We start from the raw sequence: 22,299 nt of genomic DNA, 5'->3' as shown, positions 1-22,299 counted from the left end.
AAAGAAGAAGTTAGACCTTATCTTATCACCTAGATTCCATCTTATTCTTCCTGGGGACCCAATGGGCTTTGCCAGTGACACTCTCACTTCTGCACATCTCCCTTCGGAGTTTCACGCCAGACAGATCTTGCTCCCACCCTGATCCTGCCTCTACATTGAACCGTCCTTCTCCTCAAGATGCAAAAGGGTCCCAGCTAATTGTTTAGAAAAAAAAAAGAGAGAGAGAGAGAGAAAGCAATCAAAATACTCTCTATTGCCTAAATGATTGAACTCTTCCTGAAGTTTTTGCATTTTAAAAAATACAATATTTTTTGAACCCAAATAAATCCCTAACCTGTGAGATTTCCATCACCACGACTAAAGAAAATATTCAGAGGGTCCATGTGTGAGGAAACTGCTCTGAGGGAATACTCAGCTTTAGAAGTCAGACCCCAGAAGTCAGTTGATTTAAAAGAAGTCAGCTTCTTGACTGTCTTCTCTAAATCTTGGGTCTTGGGTTTTCTGTTCAAGGATGGATGTCAGTGGTTAGTTGTAAACTGAGTCATCCCTTTGTTCATTTCATTTCCAGGAGATTCTAATAAAATGTATCTTATTAGCCCTATAATTGTGCTTTTAAAAGAATATCACCTTCCCGGTTAAAAAGATCAAATTAACACAATAATATAGACAAAAGTTTTGTTCTTATTTTCTAACAGAATACAAACCGAACAAAATCATTGTGATTTGGGCATTGTGAATTTTACACAGAAAAGGAAAGAATTATTAGGACATGTTTAAGACAGAGTCAGTCATTTTTTATTTGATGTCTAAGAAATTAAAGAAGAAAAAGGAAATAATTTGAGATTATTTCAGGATGCGAAAAAATGAGTTATCTTAATTATTTATAGAGCTATATTTTATATAGATTCAGAATTAAAATATATAAGAAAAGGCTGACAGTTATTTCTATAAAGTTAAAGAATATGTCTTTTTTTATTATTATTAAAGTGGTGAGTATAAAAACAAATAAGATTTGATTCCATTTTTCCATAATGTAGTACTTGAATTTGCCTGTAAAATCTTTCTGGGAAATTTGTGCATTTTTACGTAAATATATGTGCAATAAAATATGAAATAAAAAAATCAAATTTTAATTGAATTTCAGTGGTCATTGAGGGCTTTGTTAGAATTTTAATGTTACTGACACTCCAAAATGAAGGCATATTTTTGACCTTACACTCATTTTCTTTTAATCTCCTTAGGTTCTACTTTCATTTGTAACACTCACATCATTCCAGTGAAAAACCAAGAGGGCGTGGCTATGATGTTCATCATTAATTTTGAATATGTGACAGATGAAGAAAATTCTGCTTCCCCAGAGAGGCTAAATACAATATTACCAGTCAAAACTGTAAACCGTAAGTAAAAGACAACGTAATGCTCTTGATACTCTGCTACTGTAGTAATTTTAATACATGCTTCATTTTGATTCAGTTCTCAAAATATGTTTGCATTTTATGTAAAATAATTTGTATATAAAAAAGCCATAGCTGACATTACCCATCAGTGCCTAACAGAAGTGATCAGCTGCTTTCAAAGCCATTTGACTTGGTTATACCAAACTTATTTAGCCAGTCCCCTACTGATGGGCATTTAGGTTGTTTCCAAATTTTGACTATTGTAATAATGGCAGAATAAATTGTGCATATGTATTTTCATGTGTATATGTACATTCTTGGACAAAATTATCTTCAGAGTAAGGTTCTATAAGCGGTGTTCCTGGGTCAAAGGGTAAATGAATATGTAATCTTTTTAGATACTGCCAAACTCCTCTCCTTATGTTTGAACCATTTTACACTAATACCAATGTATTATATAATACAATACAATGTATTGTATATACATTGTATATAATATTGTATATACAATGTATAAAATACAATGTATTATATCTTTCCTCCAAAGCCTTGCTAACAGAGTGTGTCAGTCTGCTCGATTTTTGTCATGATAAGTGAGAAGCAATACCTCAATTAGTTTAGTTTACATTTCTCTTATTATGAGTGAGGTTCACATATTTGAGCACTGTGGACATTTCTTTTTCTGTCAATTGTCCATTACTTGTATACATGTTCAGCTTTTTTGTCTTTTTCTTTCAAATTGTGGAATAAATGGCAAATCGCTTCCCCAGCAAATTGTCTTTTATCTTTTTCCTAATTTTTGTCACACGAAGCCTTTATTTTTTTGTAATGTGGCTAAATTTATCAACCTTTTCTTTTGTCAATTCTGAATTTTTGAGTCATAATTAGAAAAGCTTTCTCCATTCCAAGGTTGTAAATAAACTCATATTTTTTTCTAGACTTATGTTTTAGGATCTCTAATCCATTTTAAGTTTAGCTTGGTTTATAGTGCAAGTTATAAATTTAATTTGTCATTTTATCAATGGTTTTCCAGTTGTTCTAACATCATTTATTAGAAAGTCTGTCTTTCACCAGTAATTTGAGATATCACTTTTATCACATACTAAACTTTCTTACGTGCATGAGTATATTCTGGTCTTTCTATTCTGTTCTCTTGATCTGTGTCATTGAGAATCACACTGTTTTCAATATACGGTTAACCTCTTATATGACATACTCTCTTTAATATTAATTTTCAGGGTTTAAGGTTATTTCTTGTTGCATATTCCACATGAACATTAGAAACAACTTGTCTGGATAAAAAAAAAATTCCCTATGGTATTTTTATTGGATTCAGATTAATTTTATAAATTAATTGGAGGAAAAGTAACATTTTTATGATGTTGAGTCATTCTATACAGGAATATGTATATGTATTTTCATTTTTAAATCTAATTTTTGTGTCTTTCAAGAGTGTTTAAAATTTTTCCTTATTGTTTACTTTGCTACTTGACATTTAACATGTTTTGTTTTTGCTGCTATTATAAATAGGATCTTCTCTTTAATTATTGTCTTCTAATAATTTTTAAGGCTACTGATTTTTTCTGAGTATGTTAATTTTATGGTCTATCTTAGTGAGTTTTCTTAGTTTGCAGTGGCTTATACATTGTTCTGAGGTTTTCAGATGTTCTATAATATCAAATAAAGATTACTTTACATTTTCCTTTCCAATTCTTATACATCTAATAGTTTTCTCTTGTCTAATTGTGCTGGGTATTACCTCCAACATATCATTAAAAAGAAACTGATAGTGAACATCAATTGTTCCTGAATTTTGTGTGAACGCCACCAGTGATTCCCATTAATTCAAATGATGGCATGTGGTTGAGTGGAATGTGTTTTATAATTTTATAGAAGTTTCCATTGACTTGTATTTATTAAGAATGGGTGTTAAAATTTGTAAATTGCCTTTTCATCATCTGTGGAAATGAGTGTGCTATTCTGTTTCCTTATTTTTATGGTAAATTTTATTAATAGAGTTACTAACATGGAACTATTCTTACATTCCTGAAAGGAACCACATTTGGACATGATGTATTTCATCTTGTAATACTGAATTCTTTTCATCTAAAATTAATTTAGGATTTTGCATCGATCCTCATCAGGGAAATTGCTCTCTAATTTTTGAATATGTATATGCAATTTCGTTAGGTATTATTATCAATGTTAGAATTACTTAGGAAAATAATTTGGAGTTTCTTCTCTATTTTATGCTCTACATAACCATTTAAAGAGTTTGGGGATGATCTGGACTTTAAAAGTTAAGTACAATTCCCCTGTAAAATCATCTAAACCTGGTACTTATTTGTGGAGTAGCTTTTTAACAATTATTTTCTCCAGAGACTGGACTATTCAGATTATCCAGCTCAACTAGTATCAGTGTCTTTGCACTCCTAAGTATGCTTAGTCTTCTACCGTTCAGTTTGTCAAATCATATCATTTCACTCCCAGTTTTTACCAACAAGGCACTCAATGAACTTATTTTATATTTCCTTCTCCTTCCATTTTGTTTGGTTGTGATACTTCTAGCTTCTCAGAGGATGTAATTTACATACTTCTCACTTTTGTTTTGGCCTTAAACTTCTAGTGAAATGTATTCAATGCTCACTACTTGTCTTTTTGTCAAAGTTTCCGCAAACATAACTTCTTGGATAAAGTTCACCTCTTCAGTAAATGTTCATGAGTAAATCAACACTATTTTTCTATAGCCTTCACACTTGGAGGACAGCCTGGGTACATATAAGATATTTGGCCCACACTTTTTGCCCTGTGAACCTGGTAGATAGTGTTCCACTCTTCTTGCATCAAATGTTGCTAATGAGGAATCTGATGCCAATCCACTTGTCTGCCCTTTGTAAGGGATTTTGTTAATTTTCCAAGTCCCAGAAAATTTCAGAAATAAATTAATAATGGTAGATTTTAATACTCCTATTTCAAACCAAGACAGACTTTTAAAGTCCAAAACTATTGCTTGCGTATGTCTGGATTTGACGTTCTAAGTCAATATTCCTGGATACGTGGTGGGCCCTTTCAATACGTACATTCAATTCATGTTATAGTTCAGGAAATTTTATTGAATTATAATTTTTAATATTTTATTTCTTTTGGTTTGTCTTCCTCAGGAACTCAAATAATATGGATGTTGCACCTTCTTTGCCTGTCTTTCATATCCATCACTTTCCTCTGGTCCTTTTTTCTCTCTTTATTCTATTTTATTTTCTTAGCTTCTCTCATTTCTAGCCTCTATTCTTGTGATTTGCTTGTAATGTGTCTTAATTTTTTAGATGACTTTGTCTTTTTCTTTCCTGAATGTAGTACCTGTATTCTTTCAGTTCTTGCTTTGCATTTTCTTATTTGTCCAGTTTTTATTCTATGTTTTTGAGTTCCTAATTTATAATCTTAGTTCATATCTCTAATTACTGGTTTGAATTTTTTAAATTTATTTTGGGATGTTATATATCTATCCTGTTTCATAACCAGATATTTAGCACACTTTCCTCTGCAAAGTATGTTTTTATTCCCATTTCCTTTTTTCTTTTATGATATTTTTGTATGAATATTAGAGTATTCTTGTTTATAGCTATTCATGAAGGTCTTTCCTGGACCATCACTAGCAAGAAATCTGAGGGGGGGCAAAGGGAATAGGTCTTGTTTGCATGCCTTTAAAAATTTTTCAGTTCCAAGTCTCATTCATATATAGCAAGGAGTTTGTAAATTTGGAGGGTTTGTGGGTAGGGGGGTTACTTGTTCTTTAAAATATATGGCACTGCCTGTTTTTGTTGTTTGCTTGTTTTTGTCTTCTGAATATTCTGTCCCCTCTTATATTAATAAGGGGACCTTATGTTTATCTGCTTCCTTATTTCCCAGGCTCCAAGGGACAATTCCACCTTTGAATATCCCTCCCCCTCTCCAAGATGTAGTGCTTTTCCAAGGCTGATATCTGGAGTCTTGTGCACTTTTCTAGCCACTTTCTATTGTCTCTCTAGTAAGCAATGCTTTGTCCATTAAGGTCACAGAACTTCTCTCAGTATTTCTCACTCAGTGTTAAACCTCTTCTCCCAAGGTTAAACCCTATTTGATATGTGTTCCATTACTCTAAGGAGACTTCTGAACTCCCGCCCCACCACTTTTTCCACTTAGCTTCTGCCTGACTATTGCCGTGTACTCTTCTTAGCCAATTCTGCTGGTCTTCGGCATTTATTTCCCTGACTACATGTAAATTAAAGTTTGTAATGTCTCCTTCTCTAATTACTCTTTAGGCATAGTTTATGGGTATTTTTATTTGCCTCCCTTATTGATCTCTGTGGTTTTTAGGAGGATCTATGAGCAAATGAAAATTTAAGTTACTGTCATTGTCTGTGGGAAGCTGGAAGCCTTGTCACATAACTGTAGTATTTGCATAAAGAAATTGTTGTATTATATGTAAATCAGATAGCAAAATATATGTAAAATATAAAACACAGTCCCAAAAGCCTATGTTGTAAACTGAATTAATACTAAATCAAATGTACTGCAGCTGAAAATTTCTCATAGTCAGTTACTGCCTTAGGTACGTCTAAATGACAGTACAGTATCCTGTTAAGGCAATATTGGGACAAATATATTAGTGTAATACAATTCCAATATTTTGAATATTTTATTCTGAGCAATATCACACTTGGGAAAAACTCTCTATTAAAACCACCAATCTGTCAGTCTCCCAGGTGACATGTTTAGAACAAAACTGAATTACTATAAAAAACTATTGTAATACTAAAGACTTGTTCCTTTAAGTTGATGACTGTTTTTGATATCTTTATATTTTCTACTAACCAACTTAGTCATTACTGAATGGTTCCTGAGAGTATACCTTAGGTAATGTCAGCCTGTATTTTGGTAGTGAATGTCAATGAGATAATTTTTCTGGGGGAAGCCTAGTTTTGTTTCTTTATTGTCTTCAAAAAGTCTTCATTTTCCTCCCAAAATAGCTGTTTTTCATGGTCCATCAAGTTGGATGGGAGTAAAAAAAGGAGTAGTGTATCAGCCCTATGACAAAAAAGGGGATTTAAAAAAAACGTATTCATTTCAAACTGAAATACAAATGGAGACTTGAAACTTTGATATCTTGAATGGAAGACTATCTATACAGTAGCCTCCCAGGTATCATACATAATCTATGCAACTTTATACTAGGATTAAAATGGCATCTCTTGTGCAAGTCATATAGCAAATTCAGTAGTTTGTTTCTTATTATGTGAACATGAATGGTTTCCCTACACTGCAGCTGTCACTCATATAGGGAATCTTGGAGAGAGTACAAATATGCAGATAAAATTGTTTCCAGAGCATTACAAAGACCTATTATTTACAACCATTATATTGGTTTCGATTATACCTCCTGTCATTATATGCTTTAAATTTCTCTTGGTGTCAGTTTTTGAGGAGTTGATTGTTAAATCAAGCAGAAAAGTTAAAGAGAGACAAATTATATTTGGTAGCTTCTGATACTATCCAGTTTCTACTTTGTATCATTTCTGATCTTTGGAAAACTCCTTTTTTTTCTTAAAGTATAATTTTATTACCTGTGTGAAATAACATGTTGGCTATTTCAAACATTGTTGCTCCATCGGTAGCCTCTAAAACAAATAACTCAATAAGGAAATAAAAGCAAATCAAATTTTGATACACCCTTTTTTGCAGAAACATCTCAACTTTCAAAAAGTTTAATTTCTTATCTAAATAAGGAGTGTGTAAGTGTGTGTGTGTCTGTGGGGGTAGGCATGCCCTTGTGTTGGAATTTAAGTGAAAGTAATGGGGAGAGGCTACTGTTTGTTTGAAATGATGTGGGTTTCTATATATTCAACTGCCTCTCCTGAAATGTAAACAAAATAAGGGAAAAAATGTGAAGGAGCTATAAGAAACTTAGACAAAAAAGAAATGAAGTATTAAATTGAGAATATTAAGTAATAGAAAAGGAGCTAAGTACATAATAGAAAAGATGCATCATGAAAAGGCACTATGATCAATTGGCTGAGTAAATTCTGGAAACCTAGAGACTTGTATTGAATAAAAAGGTGGATCAATTCTCAGTACAAATATCTAGTTTCTGGGTCAGGAACACAGCACAGCAAAAGTGAGCAACTTTCTCTGGGAAGAACTCATTTTTCACAAACTTAATCTCTGTCGAAGATACAGGACCAGCCACAAATAAATGTCTTAAGTCCCCTGGAATGAAGCAAGTACAGGAGAGAGTATTATTCTGATAGGTCTATCAAATTGATATATACTGCACAACGGAGTTGATTAATTACTACATAATAAATATAAATACCAAATAAAAGATATAATTAAACATTTTCTCACTGATGGTTTAAACTCTGCAATCTGAAAAGTGGAAATGATACTGAGTAGAAGAGAAAATTCTACTTTTACTACCAACTAAAAGGGGGCCACATCTAAAGGAACTAAGAGCAATGGGAAGATGTGTTCTCTTTTTTTCTGCTCTAATATCTGTTTCTATGAAATATTTGCACAACATGAAAGATAACCAAATTATGTGTCCTTGCTTACACTATTAATTTCAAAGTTAATTGTCAAGTGTGAGGCTTTTGTTTTCATTATTTTAAATAAAATATTTTAAAGTTTTATTTTACATTACTTACAAATATATTTAAGTCTTATATTTCTTCTATTTTATAGCAGAAATCTAGGATTGCCAGTCTGGTTAACACAGACACACATACACGTTTTCATTTGTTAAAAATTTCTTTAAGGAGATTGGGGGGAACCTGAATTAAACAAAAAAATCCTGATTTAACAATATACAACCAACAGAAAATTAATGCATTCTATATTCTTATCCTGTCTGAAAACCAAAGAGTCAGTTGAGCCACTATAAATGTTGACCTTAAGCTCATATCCCCAAATAAATTTTAACTAATAACATTCACTCCTCTTATCATTTTAAAATAGGTTTTTGTTTAAGTCTACTTAATTTACTGTTTCCATCACGGTCAAAAAAATCCATGAAATTTTCTCATTTTACTAAACTTGAAACATATCCCAACAAGAAAGCAGGCCCAAGTTAAGTCTTTTTAGTCACAGAAAAATACTGAATTTTATCATTTATTAATTTATAAATGATTACACTACAAGTCAAAATTATACATGAGATCCTAATTTTTTAGGTACTTTTCATCTCTTTCCCTTAGCAAGTATTTCAGAACTTCACCAGGCTCGTCATGACTCTCATGTCAAATCCACCTCCTATGTCAGACAAATCACCTCCCCTTCCACACCTCCGAGCAAGGGGAGGGCTTGGGCAAGAAGTCCCTTAATCAGCCCACCCTCAACAAATATATCTCAACCCCTGGAGGCAAATCTTAACTGGGGTCCACATCTCCACTTGAAACCCATTCCCTCTGCCATTCCTTCCAAATCTGTCCTTTCCAATGCCCCTCTGTCAGCTATGTTTTCTACCGGCGCTTTCCCTTTTGCTCATGCTGCTGAGAATAGCCTATACTTCAATAGATACATTCTGTTTACATCAAATAATATTTTCTCAGAGTTTCAATTAGTTAAATGTGTTGCCAACATTTAAAAATTGGAAGATTACACCTAAAATTACGATGTCTGGGGAATTCCCTGGCCATCCAGTGGTTAGGACTCTGGACTTTCACTGCCGTGAGCCCGGGTTCGATCCCGGGTTGGGAAACTAAGATCCTGCAGTCGCACGGCACAGCCAAAACAACATATCTAGCTTATTTTGGAAAAAGATGAGTATGTGGCCACACATTTGCAATAAGCTGGAAGAGAATACTGACCGCACCTTTAGACGGTATGTACTCCCCAGTTTGCCACAGTCCTCAACTCTCCTTGTTGCTGTTCATACTTGGCTTTCTTTACTTTTGTCCCCTGACTCTTCTTACAGGCATTTGGATTTTCCACACCTACTCATCGTCTCCCTTATTTCCTTTCTTCCTCTGCCCACTGTAATGAGCTTTCTACGTTGTGCTCTCAATGTTATCCTCTAGGTTGAAGGTACTGTGCTGAATTCGATTCCCTTCTCTCGGTTCTTTTATGTTTCATGACACCACGCTCCTTTGCTTCTTTTGATCTCTGTGACAGCTATTTTAGTACCATTTTCTTGTTCCTCTTAAACAAGAAACTCTTAAACACTGTTTATCCCCCAGAAGCTGCTCTTAGTATTCTTCTCTTCTTAGTCATCTTCTCTGTACACCCTGCTGGGCAAACTTATCTGTGACCTACAGGATAAAGGCTCCCTTTCAAATCAGTATCTCCAGACCACACCTGTCTCTAGACTTTTCCAATTACTTATAACTTCATATATCCAACTGCCCACTGGACATCTTTTTCTGGAAGATTTTAGCACTTCTGGAAATTTAGCATTTTCAAGCTAAGACTTGCCTTTCCGTCCCAATTACCATCTACTCTATTCCGTCAAAAACTCTTGCTCTTCATACGTTGTGAATGGTGTCATCATCCCAGCCACCCAAGCCAGAAACCTGGGCATCATGCTAAACTTCTCTTTCTCTCTAATCCTCTCTTTTCCCGACTGAAGAGTGATCAAATTCTCTTAAGCACACCTCCTGAATATCTCTCTCATACAGCCCACTGTAATTACCTACTCAGGCCCTCAACACATCTGCTGCGGTGATCTCAAAATTGGTATCTCTGCTTTCAGCTTCTTTTCCTCAGGATCACATGTCCCACTACTGTGCATCAGATCATAATACTCCACTGTTTATATTCTTTATAATGGTTCTCTATTGCCTAAGATTAGAAAACTCCGAAACCCTGTGCATTAAGCAAAAGACACACGTTGTGGCCTCAGATACCTCCGTAGCCTCATCTCCCATCACAGCGCCCCCCAAGCCATCGCCGTCATACCCCATATTTCAGTGGTGGTTTTTTGAAACCACATACATTTTATACCACCTTGTTTTTATAGCATAGTGCCCTCTCTACTAGACTGCCTTCCTTTCTCCAGCATACCTTCTCCAAAGGACCCTTTACCTGTGGGGAGTTCCTAATTCACCCAGATAGATTTTCCTGTTCTTAACCCTGTGACATGATGATACCTCATACGTGTCTCTACTACCGCACTGGCACATCCGTTTGCCTAGTAGACAAGAAACATAAATGACTAAATAAGGCCAGGAATAAAAATAGAGAGCAAGAGAGGTGAGAGCTGTGGAAAACTAAGGAAGCCTACCTTGTTTAAAGTAGCCAGGAACACTTAAGCTCCAGTTCATAGGAGGGCTGTTGTGTTTTCTTCCGTATCCCCAATATCTGGCAAATAGTGAGTACCCAATACATACTTGTAGAATGTATAAATTTATGAATGTTATTGTTATATTGAGTAATTAAGGGTTTTTTCCCTACTGAATGCATATTAGTCAGTGATTCTCCAAGAGTAAGACCGTCAGCATCATCTTGTAGCGTGTCTGAAGTGCAAGTCCTTGGGCCTTACACCAGAACAACTGATTCAGAAACACAGGAATTCAGGGCTTCCCTGGTGGTGCAGTGGTTAAGAGTCCACCTGCCGACGCGGGGGACACGGATTCGTGCCCCGGTCCGGGAAGATCCCACATGCCGCGGAGCGGCTGGGCCCGTGAGCCATGGCCGCTGAGCCTGCGCGTCCGGAGCCTGTGCTCCGCAACGGGAGAGGCCACAACAGTGAGAGGCTCGCGTACCGCAAAAAAAAAAAAACCACAGAAATTCAGCAACCTGTGTTTTGACAAGCCCTTCAGGTCATTCTGATCCACATTGAAGTTTGAGAACTACTAGTCTAAGTTACTTAATGGTTAGATAAAATCATAAAGATAAATTTTAAGTGAAGCTAAAAGTAAAAATATAGTAAAATAAAGTTAAATTTCTATAGCATCTTATTCTCACAGTTATTTTCAAAAGTGTACTTTTTCATTTCATTTCATTAAGGTATTATAAAGGAGATTCCATTATCTTTGAAATGATTAAAATTATACTCTCCAAATCAAAAGAGAATTTTTATCTTTATGCTTACTAAAATAAAAGTTTGAATTACTCTAAAAGCTTCAACTGAAGCAAAGTCTATACACAAAAATACAGTTGGTCATTTAGGCAACTATCTAGCTAATTTAAGCCATTAAAAATGCATTCATATGCTTTGGACTCAATATTTTGAATAATTGACACATAAAAAATATATTTGCCTGTATAGCTACCTTGCTCCTTCAAATTTGTATTTCAGTGTTCAGACCTCAAGCTAAGGAACAAAGAAATTTTCTGTGTAGCTGGTTTATAAAAGGGCATTCACAATGTTTTTGCTATTCTCCATTGGAGCTGAAAGTCATTCTTTAAAGATGAAGAGCTACGGTAGTAATACAGAGTTTCCCACTCAGCAAGCATTACTATAGAAACAATCTATTATTCAGATGAATTTAATTAAAGGTTTTACAACATAACTAATGTTTACTATTATCATGTGTTTGGAAGTTTCCTCTTTTTAAAGATTAAATTTGCTGTAGAAAAAGGAACCGTGACATGGTTGCTAAAAGAAATCCGAGAAAAGTTCAGTCATAAGTTGCAGTCAACTTTATACCGTTTCCTCCCTAGGATGTGAGCAAAATACGTATTTCTAAGATCAAGAAAATTACTCACAGTTGAAAAAATATACTTTATCCTTTCGTTAGCAATGAATGTTAATGATGGCCTCAATCAGCATGTCCACATCAGAGACCCGGTGTGCATACCATTTGGAAGAATTTGTTACCTAGCAACACCCAAATCAGGGACAGTCCCTATTCTTACAGCATGTGGGTAACTGGCTTCTGTACCATTTGTGTTTGGAACACTCCATCAAAAGAGTCCCTGTCAACGTAATGACTACATGGCCATCTTGGGTCAATCTAGGTAAAAGATGTTACTACTTTCACACAACATGAGTGGACTCTTTAACTTGGCATTTGGAAAAGAAAGAATTCTATAAAACAGAAGCAAAATAGCAGTATGGTAAATCATACATTGATTTATTAAGCTGTTATCACATAGAAATGGAAACTAATTAGGTATATATAATACCGATGTGTTTGCTTTAATTTCCAGTGCCTCCTCGTGGACAGATTTTAACCTTGGGTGGCAAAAGCAGTCCACCAGCCTGTCCTATTTTCTGCCCTATCTCCCTTATTCTAAACCTGTGTTTTCTGCTTCTTTGCTCTCATGATGACCCAGCTAGGTTGGTGTCTCTCAGATATCATCAACATTTGTGAACCTGTTCCAGAAGATCTCTGCTGCTGCTACAGCTCCTATGATTACTCTCACTCCTGCTACAGCAGTGACTTCTCCTGATCTCCACACATGTGTCCTGCACTACTGGATCAGGACTCACATGGCTTCAAGATTCCTATTTGGTCTTATACTTACTGCTTTATTGTAAGATGTTGCTTTTTCTTTGGTATCTCTCGCCCTAGGAAATGTCCAAGGAGTCTTAGTCTTTCAAGGCCTTACTGACCACATCTGCTCCTTTAAAGGGTCCCAAATTTAGCTGCAGGTTTACCAGGTCGATGGACTCCCTGGTGTCCTTTTGTTGTCACTAACACCAGGACTGCACTGTCTGCACTGCCCCATGTGTCACCCACTAATCAGGTTAGCCAGGTCAGTACTGAGTTCACACTGAATTATATTTTTTCCCCAGTCTAACAGCTAAGTACTGCCTTCTTTGACAATATTACGGGTTGCTGTAGCAGCCCATGGGCATCATCATATACTCCTAACACATTAGTAAGAAAGACATCTCCTTGCTGGGTGCCTCTGTGGAAATTTCTTCCTAAAGAGAAAAGTCAGATATGTCAATTATCTTCCCTGTTTCTCCAATGAAATTTGATCTGCTGCTCTCTCTGACTCAGAGATTAAAGTTTTATTTCTCTGCACATCCAGAGCTATTTGGTTGGAGAAAAGTCCCACAGTGATTTTAAGGCTTCCAATTTAAATGTCAGACTTGTGAATACCCTGATTATAGAAAGGTACATTGATGTTAATTCATGAATTCTTATTTTGCCTGATAGTAGCTGATAGTAGACTTATTCAGATCATAATTTTTTTTCAGCCCCCAAACTGGCTATCCTTCCCCATCTGTACCATAGGCACTGTGCCTCAGGCACCTTCCTGTGGGAGGGGCGGGGGGGACAGCTGCTGGAAATTGGCCACTTCAGGACACAGCTCCACCCCTCATTGGAAGCTGTAGTCAAAGGCGAGGAACTGCCTTACCCAAGGTCATGGCCCTTCCCATGGGGTAGCTGTAGCCAGTGACTGGCTGCAACAGGGAGATAAAAACCAGATACACTAACTTCATTTTGGCATAACTCTGAAGGGCTACCCCAGCTCCACAGCTCCCAGGAGAACTGACTGAAGCTTTAGCTACATTTTCATATCAGTTTTACTTGCTCTTATCAATCCTTCCTTCCTCTTTTCCTTATAGGCATATCTCCTGAAAACACTTCCCCAAAACCCTTTTGCACAGTCTGTTTTCAGGGATCCAATCAAGATACCTTCCAGCACCCCTAATCCTTTGTGAGGGGAAATATCTCTGCTCATAGCCTTCACAACTTCCCCCCACCCAAATACACGCACATATGTCCTCTCCTTACCCCACTCTATTCTCTGATTTGAATGACTGCTGGAACTAAAATTTTTCTCTGCTTTTCAGTTTATAATTCAGCTAAGCAGAACCAAGCAAGAGTAAGATGCTTCTAATTTATCTTTAACTGGATTTTAGTAGTAAAATTATTAAGTAGTCAAAGTTCTAAGAGTTTGTAGAAATGATGAGAAATTAAACCAAGGGAATGATTGGGAATTTGTAATTGTGAGGAAATTAAGTGATTGGGAATATATGGAGAACTTTTCAGATATAGTTGGTTTTCTGCAAAAAATATTACTGTTTCTACTATCCCTAGGTATATTCTTAAGTTAGAAAATTGTTTCATGTCAAGATTAGCATAATAGTTTTCTTCCAAACTCTAGGAGATAAGAATCAGCTCCCAGAGGAGAGAAAGAGAGAGGGAGAGAGACAGAGACAGAGACAGAGAAAGACAGAGAAATAATTCAGATTGATGAGGTTTTCTTAATTTAGAAAAGTTGGTAAAACCATTTTCTAAAGTCCCATTCCCACAGGACATAAGGGTAGAAATGTAGTTGTGATCATTATAATTTTTTGTGAACTGTGATTAGTATAAATATACATGCAAAGAAACTCAAAACTGGAAGGAATATTAAGAGTCAACTAATCCTAGGGAATCCTAGGGGAGGTTAATGGAGGGGTTTTTGGTTGGAGGAGAAAGATTTTGTTATTCGACCTCTGAGATCATAAAAAAAAAGTGTGTATGCATTTATCTGCATTATTTAGAGGAGAGAGTTAGGATTCTCATTAGATTCTCTTGTGGATATTTAAGGACCAAGAAAACACCAAGTTTGGGGTAAAACTGAAATTAAATCAAGGAAATTGCTGTTTTATTTTGATTTTGCCTTGATTTCCTATTTGACCTTGGGCCAAGTATTTAACATTTATTCATATATAGATTGAAGTCATAATTACAGGCTTTCTAAAGAGAAAGACACTGCGAATATCTTTGTGCCTTCTTGGTTGAGATGTAAAAAGCTCTTAGTTAAATGTAACACAGCGTGTATGAAGATGCAGCTTCCAAATTTATTTTCAGCAGCTTCACAGAAGTGACATGTCCTGAGAAAGACATTGTAGTGGTAGTTAATTATAAGTTCATTATAAGTTTCACTTCTCTCAAGTGAAAAATGGTGCATTTAAACAAAACTATGCTTTTATGTAAGTAGTTTATCAACACATAATTATTTTGGGGAATGTGTTAAAAAATGTGCAAAGCACCCCTGATTCTGTTGTTATTATTTCAGATTTATTGAACATTTTAGTAGCTAATAGGCTAAGTAGAATCTCTTTTAGTTATTCAAGTTAGAAAGCAAATATACTAAAATATGGAGACAACTTACAAGGGTCTTTTTTAATGTTAAGAATCATAACAGGATTATACTCATCTAAGTTTTATACTTCATGCCTGAAAGTGCTAACGTTGAGCAAAATTCTCAATGTGTATTCTTTCCGGATGAACTGCGGTTCGACAACTAAATCTGTAATGCAGTATAACATGGTCGTATTAACCTAGTGATGCAGAAAAGACCATCTGTACCACCTTGGATATGACTAAACTGTAGGAGCAAACTAAATGCCTTGTGCAGTCATTAATTTAAGAAAGGCAGTGAATTATTTTTAAAGGAGGAGGGTAATAACTGATGAAAAATGAATAAGAGTAGGCATTGACCTCAGTGAATTGTAATAAGCTTGCAGAATTATTTGTAAACTGCTTTATAACTCAATTCCTAGTGCATTAAAAACTAATCAAATGACTTTGATGCGGTTCACTGATTTTTAACTTGGCAATTTACTTGAGCATATAAAAGTTGTTAGTAGAATTATGTAAGAATGCTTGCAAAATAGATACTGTGATGCACCATTATTTAATTGTATGTGCACACAGTGGTTACTCTCATCTACTAATTAATCCAGAGTTTAATGCTGAACGTACTTGGAGTTTGTGCACTGTGTCATGTCTTTTATCAGAACAATAAATTCTATTTCAATTATATTTACCACTGTTAACTACTAGCACACAAATGAAAGCTTAGAGTAAGAACTTAGCCTGCTTAATTCTAAAATTTTCTGTAATAGGTATTTTACATAAAATTCACTAGATGTTGAGGAGTTTGAAAACACTTTTGTGTATGCTCTAGAATCAGAATGGTAACAATTAATAACCTCGGGAAAAAGGTGAAAATTAACTGTGTTGTATCAAGTATATAGGGCATGGTATAAAGTTTACCATTTCCACCAGCTACTGGGTTCTACTCAATTAATCATTTTTGGTAAATATGAGTAAACACAATCCCAGGAGACTAAGATTCTCTGGTTAAGTTGGTCAGAGCAATTAAATATTAGTTTTTCCACAGTCAAAATTGAAGGATATTATCAGTTTAGAATCTGCTAGTGGAAATTCATTTACAGTGCTCAGACATTCTGTTAGAACTGGGATTTGGTGAGCAAAATAGGGGCTCTTCCTACAGTCCACTAGGGGAGAGAAATGTTAATCAGAAAGTCAACAAGTGTATAACTATGAGCTGTTCTGAAAATTATGAAGGGAATGCTAATCTAGTTCAGAGGGAAGGAAAAGCTTCCCATGGGAAATGACTTTGGAGCTAAAACCTAAAGGATGTTCTTATAGAGTATGTATAACTGAATCACTCTGCTGTACACCTGAAACGAACACAACGTTATTAATCTACTATACTCCAATATAAAGTAAAAATTTTTTAAAAAAGAAATGCAACAGATTTCCGTAAAACAAAACAAAACAAAAAAACCCTAAAGGATGTACTAAGTAGGAAGAGTAAAAATTATCAAACACAAGGAAGCCCTGAATCTGTAAGAAGCACAGGCCTCTGGAGGAATTAAAAAGTTCATATGGGGGCGTCCCTGGTGGCGCAGTGGTTGAGAGTCCGCCTGCCGATGCAGGGGATACGGGTTCGTGCCCCAGTCAGGGAAGATCCCACATGCCGTGGAGCGGCTGGGCCCGTGAGCCATGGCCGCTGAGCCTGCGCGTCTGGAGCCTGTGCTCTGCAATGGGAGAGGCCACAACAGTGAGAGGCCCACGTACCGCAAAAAAAAAGTTCATATGGCTGGATTCTAGAGAGCCACGAGGAAAAGTTAAGCTGCAGATAGTGGGGCTAGTGATATCTTCATGCCCAAAGCAGGAAGTTACTGGGAGTAATAAAAGGTTAAATAATAGCTAACGTGATCAGAAGTTAGTATTTTTTAAAGGACAGACAATATGATTCAAATGTGGAAAATGATTAGCATCTTATCGCAAGAAATCAGGTGAACTGTGATTTCTTATCTCCAGAAAGTGAGAGCAGTGGAGATAAGAGAAGTGAAAACACTAAAAAGATATTCAGGAGGTGAAATGAACACAATTAGTGGGTTAATTGGATTCAGGGGATGAAGGTGAGAGAGAAGAGTAACTACTAGAATAGCCAGCAAGTCTCAGGCTTATACAACTAGAGGGACTGTGATGCCATTCACTGAAAAAAAGGGCTGGGCTTTGAGGGGTAGATTATGAGATCGGATTTGCTACAGGATTTTGAGGTGTCTTTAAGACTTCTAAGAGAAGATGTTGATGAAGCCACCAAAATGTTCATTGCAGCTCTATTTATAATAGCCCGGAGATGGAAACAACCTAAGTGTCCATCATTGGATTAATGGATAAAGAATATGTGGCACATATATACAATGGAATATTACTCAGCCATAAAAAGAAACGAAATTGAGCTATTTGTAATGAGGTGGATAGACCTAGAGTCTGTCATACAGAGTCAGAAAGAAAAAGACAAATACCGTATGCTAACACATATATATGGAATTTAAGAAAAAAAAATATCATGAAGAACCTAGGGGTAAGACAGGAATAAAGACACAGACCTACTAGAGAATGGACTTGAGGATATGGGGAGGGGGGAGGGTAAGCTGTGACAAAGCGAGAGAGAGCCATGGACATATATACACTGGCAAACGTAAGGTAGATGGCTGGTGGGAGGCAGCCACATAGCACGGGGAGGTCAGCTCCGTGCTTTGTGACGGCCTGGAGGGGTGGGATGGGGAGGGTGGGAAGGAGGGAGGTGCAGGAAGGAGGATATGTGGGAACATGTGTATATATGTGGCTGATTCATTTTGTTGTGGGGCAGGGGCTAACACGCCATTGTGGGGCAATTATACTCCAATGAAGATGTTAAAAAAATAAATAAACTCTTGTTGTCTTAAAAAAAAGAATAATGTTTGGCATTTAAAAAAATGCAGGTTTGGAGCTAAGAGAATAAGTCTAGGCTTGAGTTATAGATTTATGAGTCTTTGGGCTAAAGATGGAATTGAAAATATGTGTGTAGATAAGACCATCTGCTGGAAGAGTATACTCAAATATACTGCAGAAAATTTCATAAGTTTTGAGAGTGTTCTTCCATGTTTTAAAACAATCCTCAATGCATTGAGAAAAAGTTCATAGTAAATATATTAAAGATAATGGTGCCTATGACATTTAAAGAATATAAGGAGGTAGATAATATTGTAGCCCAGATACACCGGCTGACTGACTCGAAGGGCAACATGGGATTGTAAAGCCATGGGGCGATGTGGACCTAGGCTACTGTAGAACAGAAACAAAAATTAGAATTGGCATTTTCTTGTAGACAATACTTAGAAAAGCTTTGAATTATGCAGTAGTTTTTGAATGCTTTCTCTTATCTTTTCATTTCTTCTAGGGGTAGAAGTTTTACCTTTTTATTTTTTTTAATTTATAAAAGAATGCATGCTCAATGAAACAAACAATAAAGATATATAAAGAGGAATGCATACATTATACTGAGCCAGTCGACATTAAAACTGTGGAATATGTTCTTCCACATCTTTCTCTACTGCCATGCAACTTATATGGGCAAATATAAGGTTTTATTATTTTTAATGAAATAATATCACTATAAGCACATTAAGCTGAAACTTGCCTTTTCACATAAAACTGTATTTGAATAACCTAATCAAAACATATTATTGTTTTTTAAAGAACATCATAAGATTCCAAAGTATAAAAATGCCACATTTATTCAACTATTCTCCTTCTAGTGGATATTAAGATTGTATCTAGGGCTTCCCTGGTGGCGCAGTGGTTGAGAGTCCACCTGCCGATGCAGGGGATACGAGTTCGTGCCCCGGTCGGGGAAGATCCCACATGCCGCGGAGCAACTAAGTCCGTGAGCCATGGCCGCTGAGCCTGTGCGTCTGGAGCCTGTGCTCCGTAACGGGGGAGGCCACAACAGTGAGAGGCCCGCATACTGCAAAAAAAAAAAAGATTGTATCTAGTTTTTGTGCCTTTGTACAGTAATATCCTATAGATGAGATTGCTGAGTCAAGTGAAAAGTGTATTTTTCACTTTAATAGATATCGTAGGATGACTTTCCAAAGAATTTGTAACGATTTGTATTTCTACCAGCAAAGCGTCAGAATGCTCGTCAGCTTTCTTTGCCAGCACCAGATGTTATGTTTCTTTTCTTCATTTACTGCTAAATTGAAGAGTGGAAAATGATATTATCTTGTCTTAATTTGCATTTTTTACTACCAGTAAATTTATTAGCTAATATTTTCATTTTTAATATCTACCTTTTAATGTTTATATTTAGTTGCACTTCTAAGCATCAACCTGAGATATGTTTAACATTCCATGCCATATTCTTTGACACTGGAACAAAAAATAATCAGGAGAAAGAAATTCTTATGTGTACATCTCTCTCTGAAACCAAAAGCTTTTCAAGAATCCCAAAAAAAAAAAAAAAAAAAAAAAAAGAATCCCAAACAGAATGAGGACATATGTAATTGACCCCACTTTTCCCATCCACACTTGACTAGCAATATTATCCAATACAAACCTTCTAGGTATGTCAGGCCAACGCCTTACCCCCCCCCATTCCCTTTCCTCCACTTCCAATGCAATTACATCCCCCTCTACCTCCACTCCAACATAATATAATACAATATAATATAATATAATCTTTCCTGTAGCTGGCCCTGTTATACAAAGTATCCATTCCTTTCTAAACTGTGCTCCAACCTTCAGTTTCCCTTTAAAAAAATGGATGGATAGTGATTTTTTTTTTCAGTTTATTAAAAAAAAACCTTGCGTCATCCAAATAATGATTTTATTTAGCTGGAGTATATCTAACCATCAGAAACATGGTAAAATTATTTCACTATTTTCTTACAACTTATATAATAATTCACATTGGTCCCAGAGAAGTTTTCTACAATATACCTCATTCTGACTGTAAAATGACTTAAGTATTAATAATTTTTTACACAGTATTTAAATATGAGTCAACAAGGTTCATTTGTTTGTTTTAGGCGCTATATCCTTTGTCTTGTAACAGTGTTCTTTCCTGTTTGTATTTGTAGGGAAACTTTTTGGGTTCAAGTTCCCTGGTCTGAGAGTTCTCACTTACAGAAAGCAGTCTTTACCACAAGAAGATCCCGATGTGGTAGTGATCGATTCATCTAAGCACAGCGATGATTCCGTAGCCATGAAGCACTTTAAGTCTCCTACTAAAGAAAGCTGCAGCCCCTCGGAAGCAGATGATACAAAAGCCTTGATACAGCCCAGCAAATGTTCCCCCTTGGTGAATATATCCGGACCTCTTGACCATTCCTCTCCCAAAAGGCAATGGGACCGACTCTATCCCGACATGCTGCAGTCAAGCTCCCAGCTGACTCATTCCAGATCAAAGGAAAGCATTTGTAGTATACGGAGGGCTTCATCGGTTCAGGATATAGAAGGATTCAGTGTCCACCCCAAGAACATATTTAGAGACCGACATGCCAGTGAAGGTATGTTTGTATTTTTAAAATATGGAAACATATGTTACGGGGTAAAGAAAGGTATTTCTTATTGTGTTTAATTTTGACATTAATCTTTATACCTTTGGAGAAGAAATGTGAGTAGAGTCTATTAAAAATATGAGTTCTACATTCAGAGTTGTTACTGATTTCCTCTTTGAGCCCTAGTGAATAATTTGGTTTCTCCCGGCTTCTTCATCCTTTTCTGAGATAGAATGATGACTATTATCTGCTTACTTTATGGAGTGTTAATTAACTAATGCTTAACATAAGACCTGTTTAGGTGATGACACTATCATTTCAAGCATAATTAATTGTGCTACATTTAGTAAATAGTCAAGACCTGGGCAAAAAAGAGTAGTGTGCTGTCACAGGACTATTTTATCGACCAACTCTCTCTAAAGGAAGAGGTGTATGAAATGTGATATACTGAGTGATCAGAAATCTATACACTAATTGGGAGCAGGGAAAGGATAGGTAGGGGGAAGGGGCTCAACCAAAAACAACTTGACGTGCAAAGTCAAAATTCATTTATTTCTCTCTGCCTGCTTCAAGGTCACATTCATGTACTAGCCAGTAGTGAAAGTAGGGATGCTTAAAAGGCAATGCTAAAAGCAATCCATCATTAACATGATGATGGATAACATTTGTTGGATATTTACATGCGTGAGGCAATGTAAGTGCTTGACACACATTGATTCTCTTATAATTCTCATAACAACAACCCTATGAGTTAGGATCTATTATTAAGCCCATTTTATAGATGAGGAAACTAAGGCTTAGATATGTTAAATAAAAAATTGGTCCAAGGTTATAGAATGTCAGAGCTGGCCCTCAAACCCAGGACTGGTCTCCAGAATCCACAATCTATCCATGCAAAGCTTTTCTTCCTTCGCTCCTGCTGTATGAAACTTTGCTGCAAGGGTCTGTTGAGTCATTGAATCTTCTCTGGGGAGGTCCAGATTCAGGGTACCCATTGCATGCATACATTAGTCTCACTTTTCTACAGATTTGGGTTCTTGAGAGGCCCATTGTCCTTTCTGTGGTATTTATTCCTTCGAGATCCCATCGTCATCCATGCTGCCACTAGTTTTCTTTTTAAAACATATATCTGATCACGGGGCTCCTTAGTGTAGGGTACTAGACAATTTTCCAACTCTCCACAGTTAGTTTTCAAGCCTCATTTCTAGCCCCTGCAAGATTTCCTCCCCTACTATATACTCAATTCTAAACCTGCACAAAAATAATTGCCTTTCCCAAAAATATATCATGCATTTTTGTGCTTCATTTCTTTGTTCTGCTGGGAATACTCTTCCTCACTTTGTCCCTCCTCACACTACTACTCATAGCCATAAGGACCCGTTTCTCCTTTCCAAA

At 36.2% G+C, this 22,299-nt stretch overlaps 1 protein-coding gene across 1 annotated transcript in view; it reads left to right on the top strand.

Moving 5' to 3' along the window:
• The window catches only part of KCNH7 (potassium voltage-gated channel subfamily H member 7), a 453,303-nt gene that overhangs the window by 304,653 nt on the left and 126,351 nt on the right, over positions 1 to 22,299 (top strand). The window contains exons 3-4 of the mRNA XM_079924588.1: positions 1,242 to 1,397; positions 20,485 to 20,913. Coding sequence (XP_079780714.1) covers positions 1,242 to 1,397; positions 20,485 to 20,913 — 585 coding nt within the window. The remainder of the gene's footprint in view (positions 1 to 1,241; positions 1,398 to 20,484; positions 20,914 to 22,299) is intronic.

This window comes from Stenella coeruleoalba (genome assembly GCF_951394435.1).
Source record: "Stenella coeruleoalba genome assembly, chromosome: 6".
NCBI classification, from domain to species: domain Eukaryota; kingdom Metazoa; phylum Chordata; class Mammalia; order Artiodactyla; family Delphinidae; genus Stenella; species Stenella coeruleoalba.
Note: the sequence above shows the minus strand (reverse complement) of the source record. Positions and strands in the feature narration are given on the sequence as shown.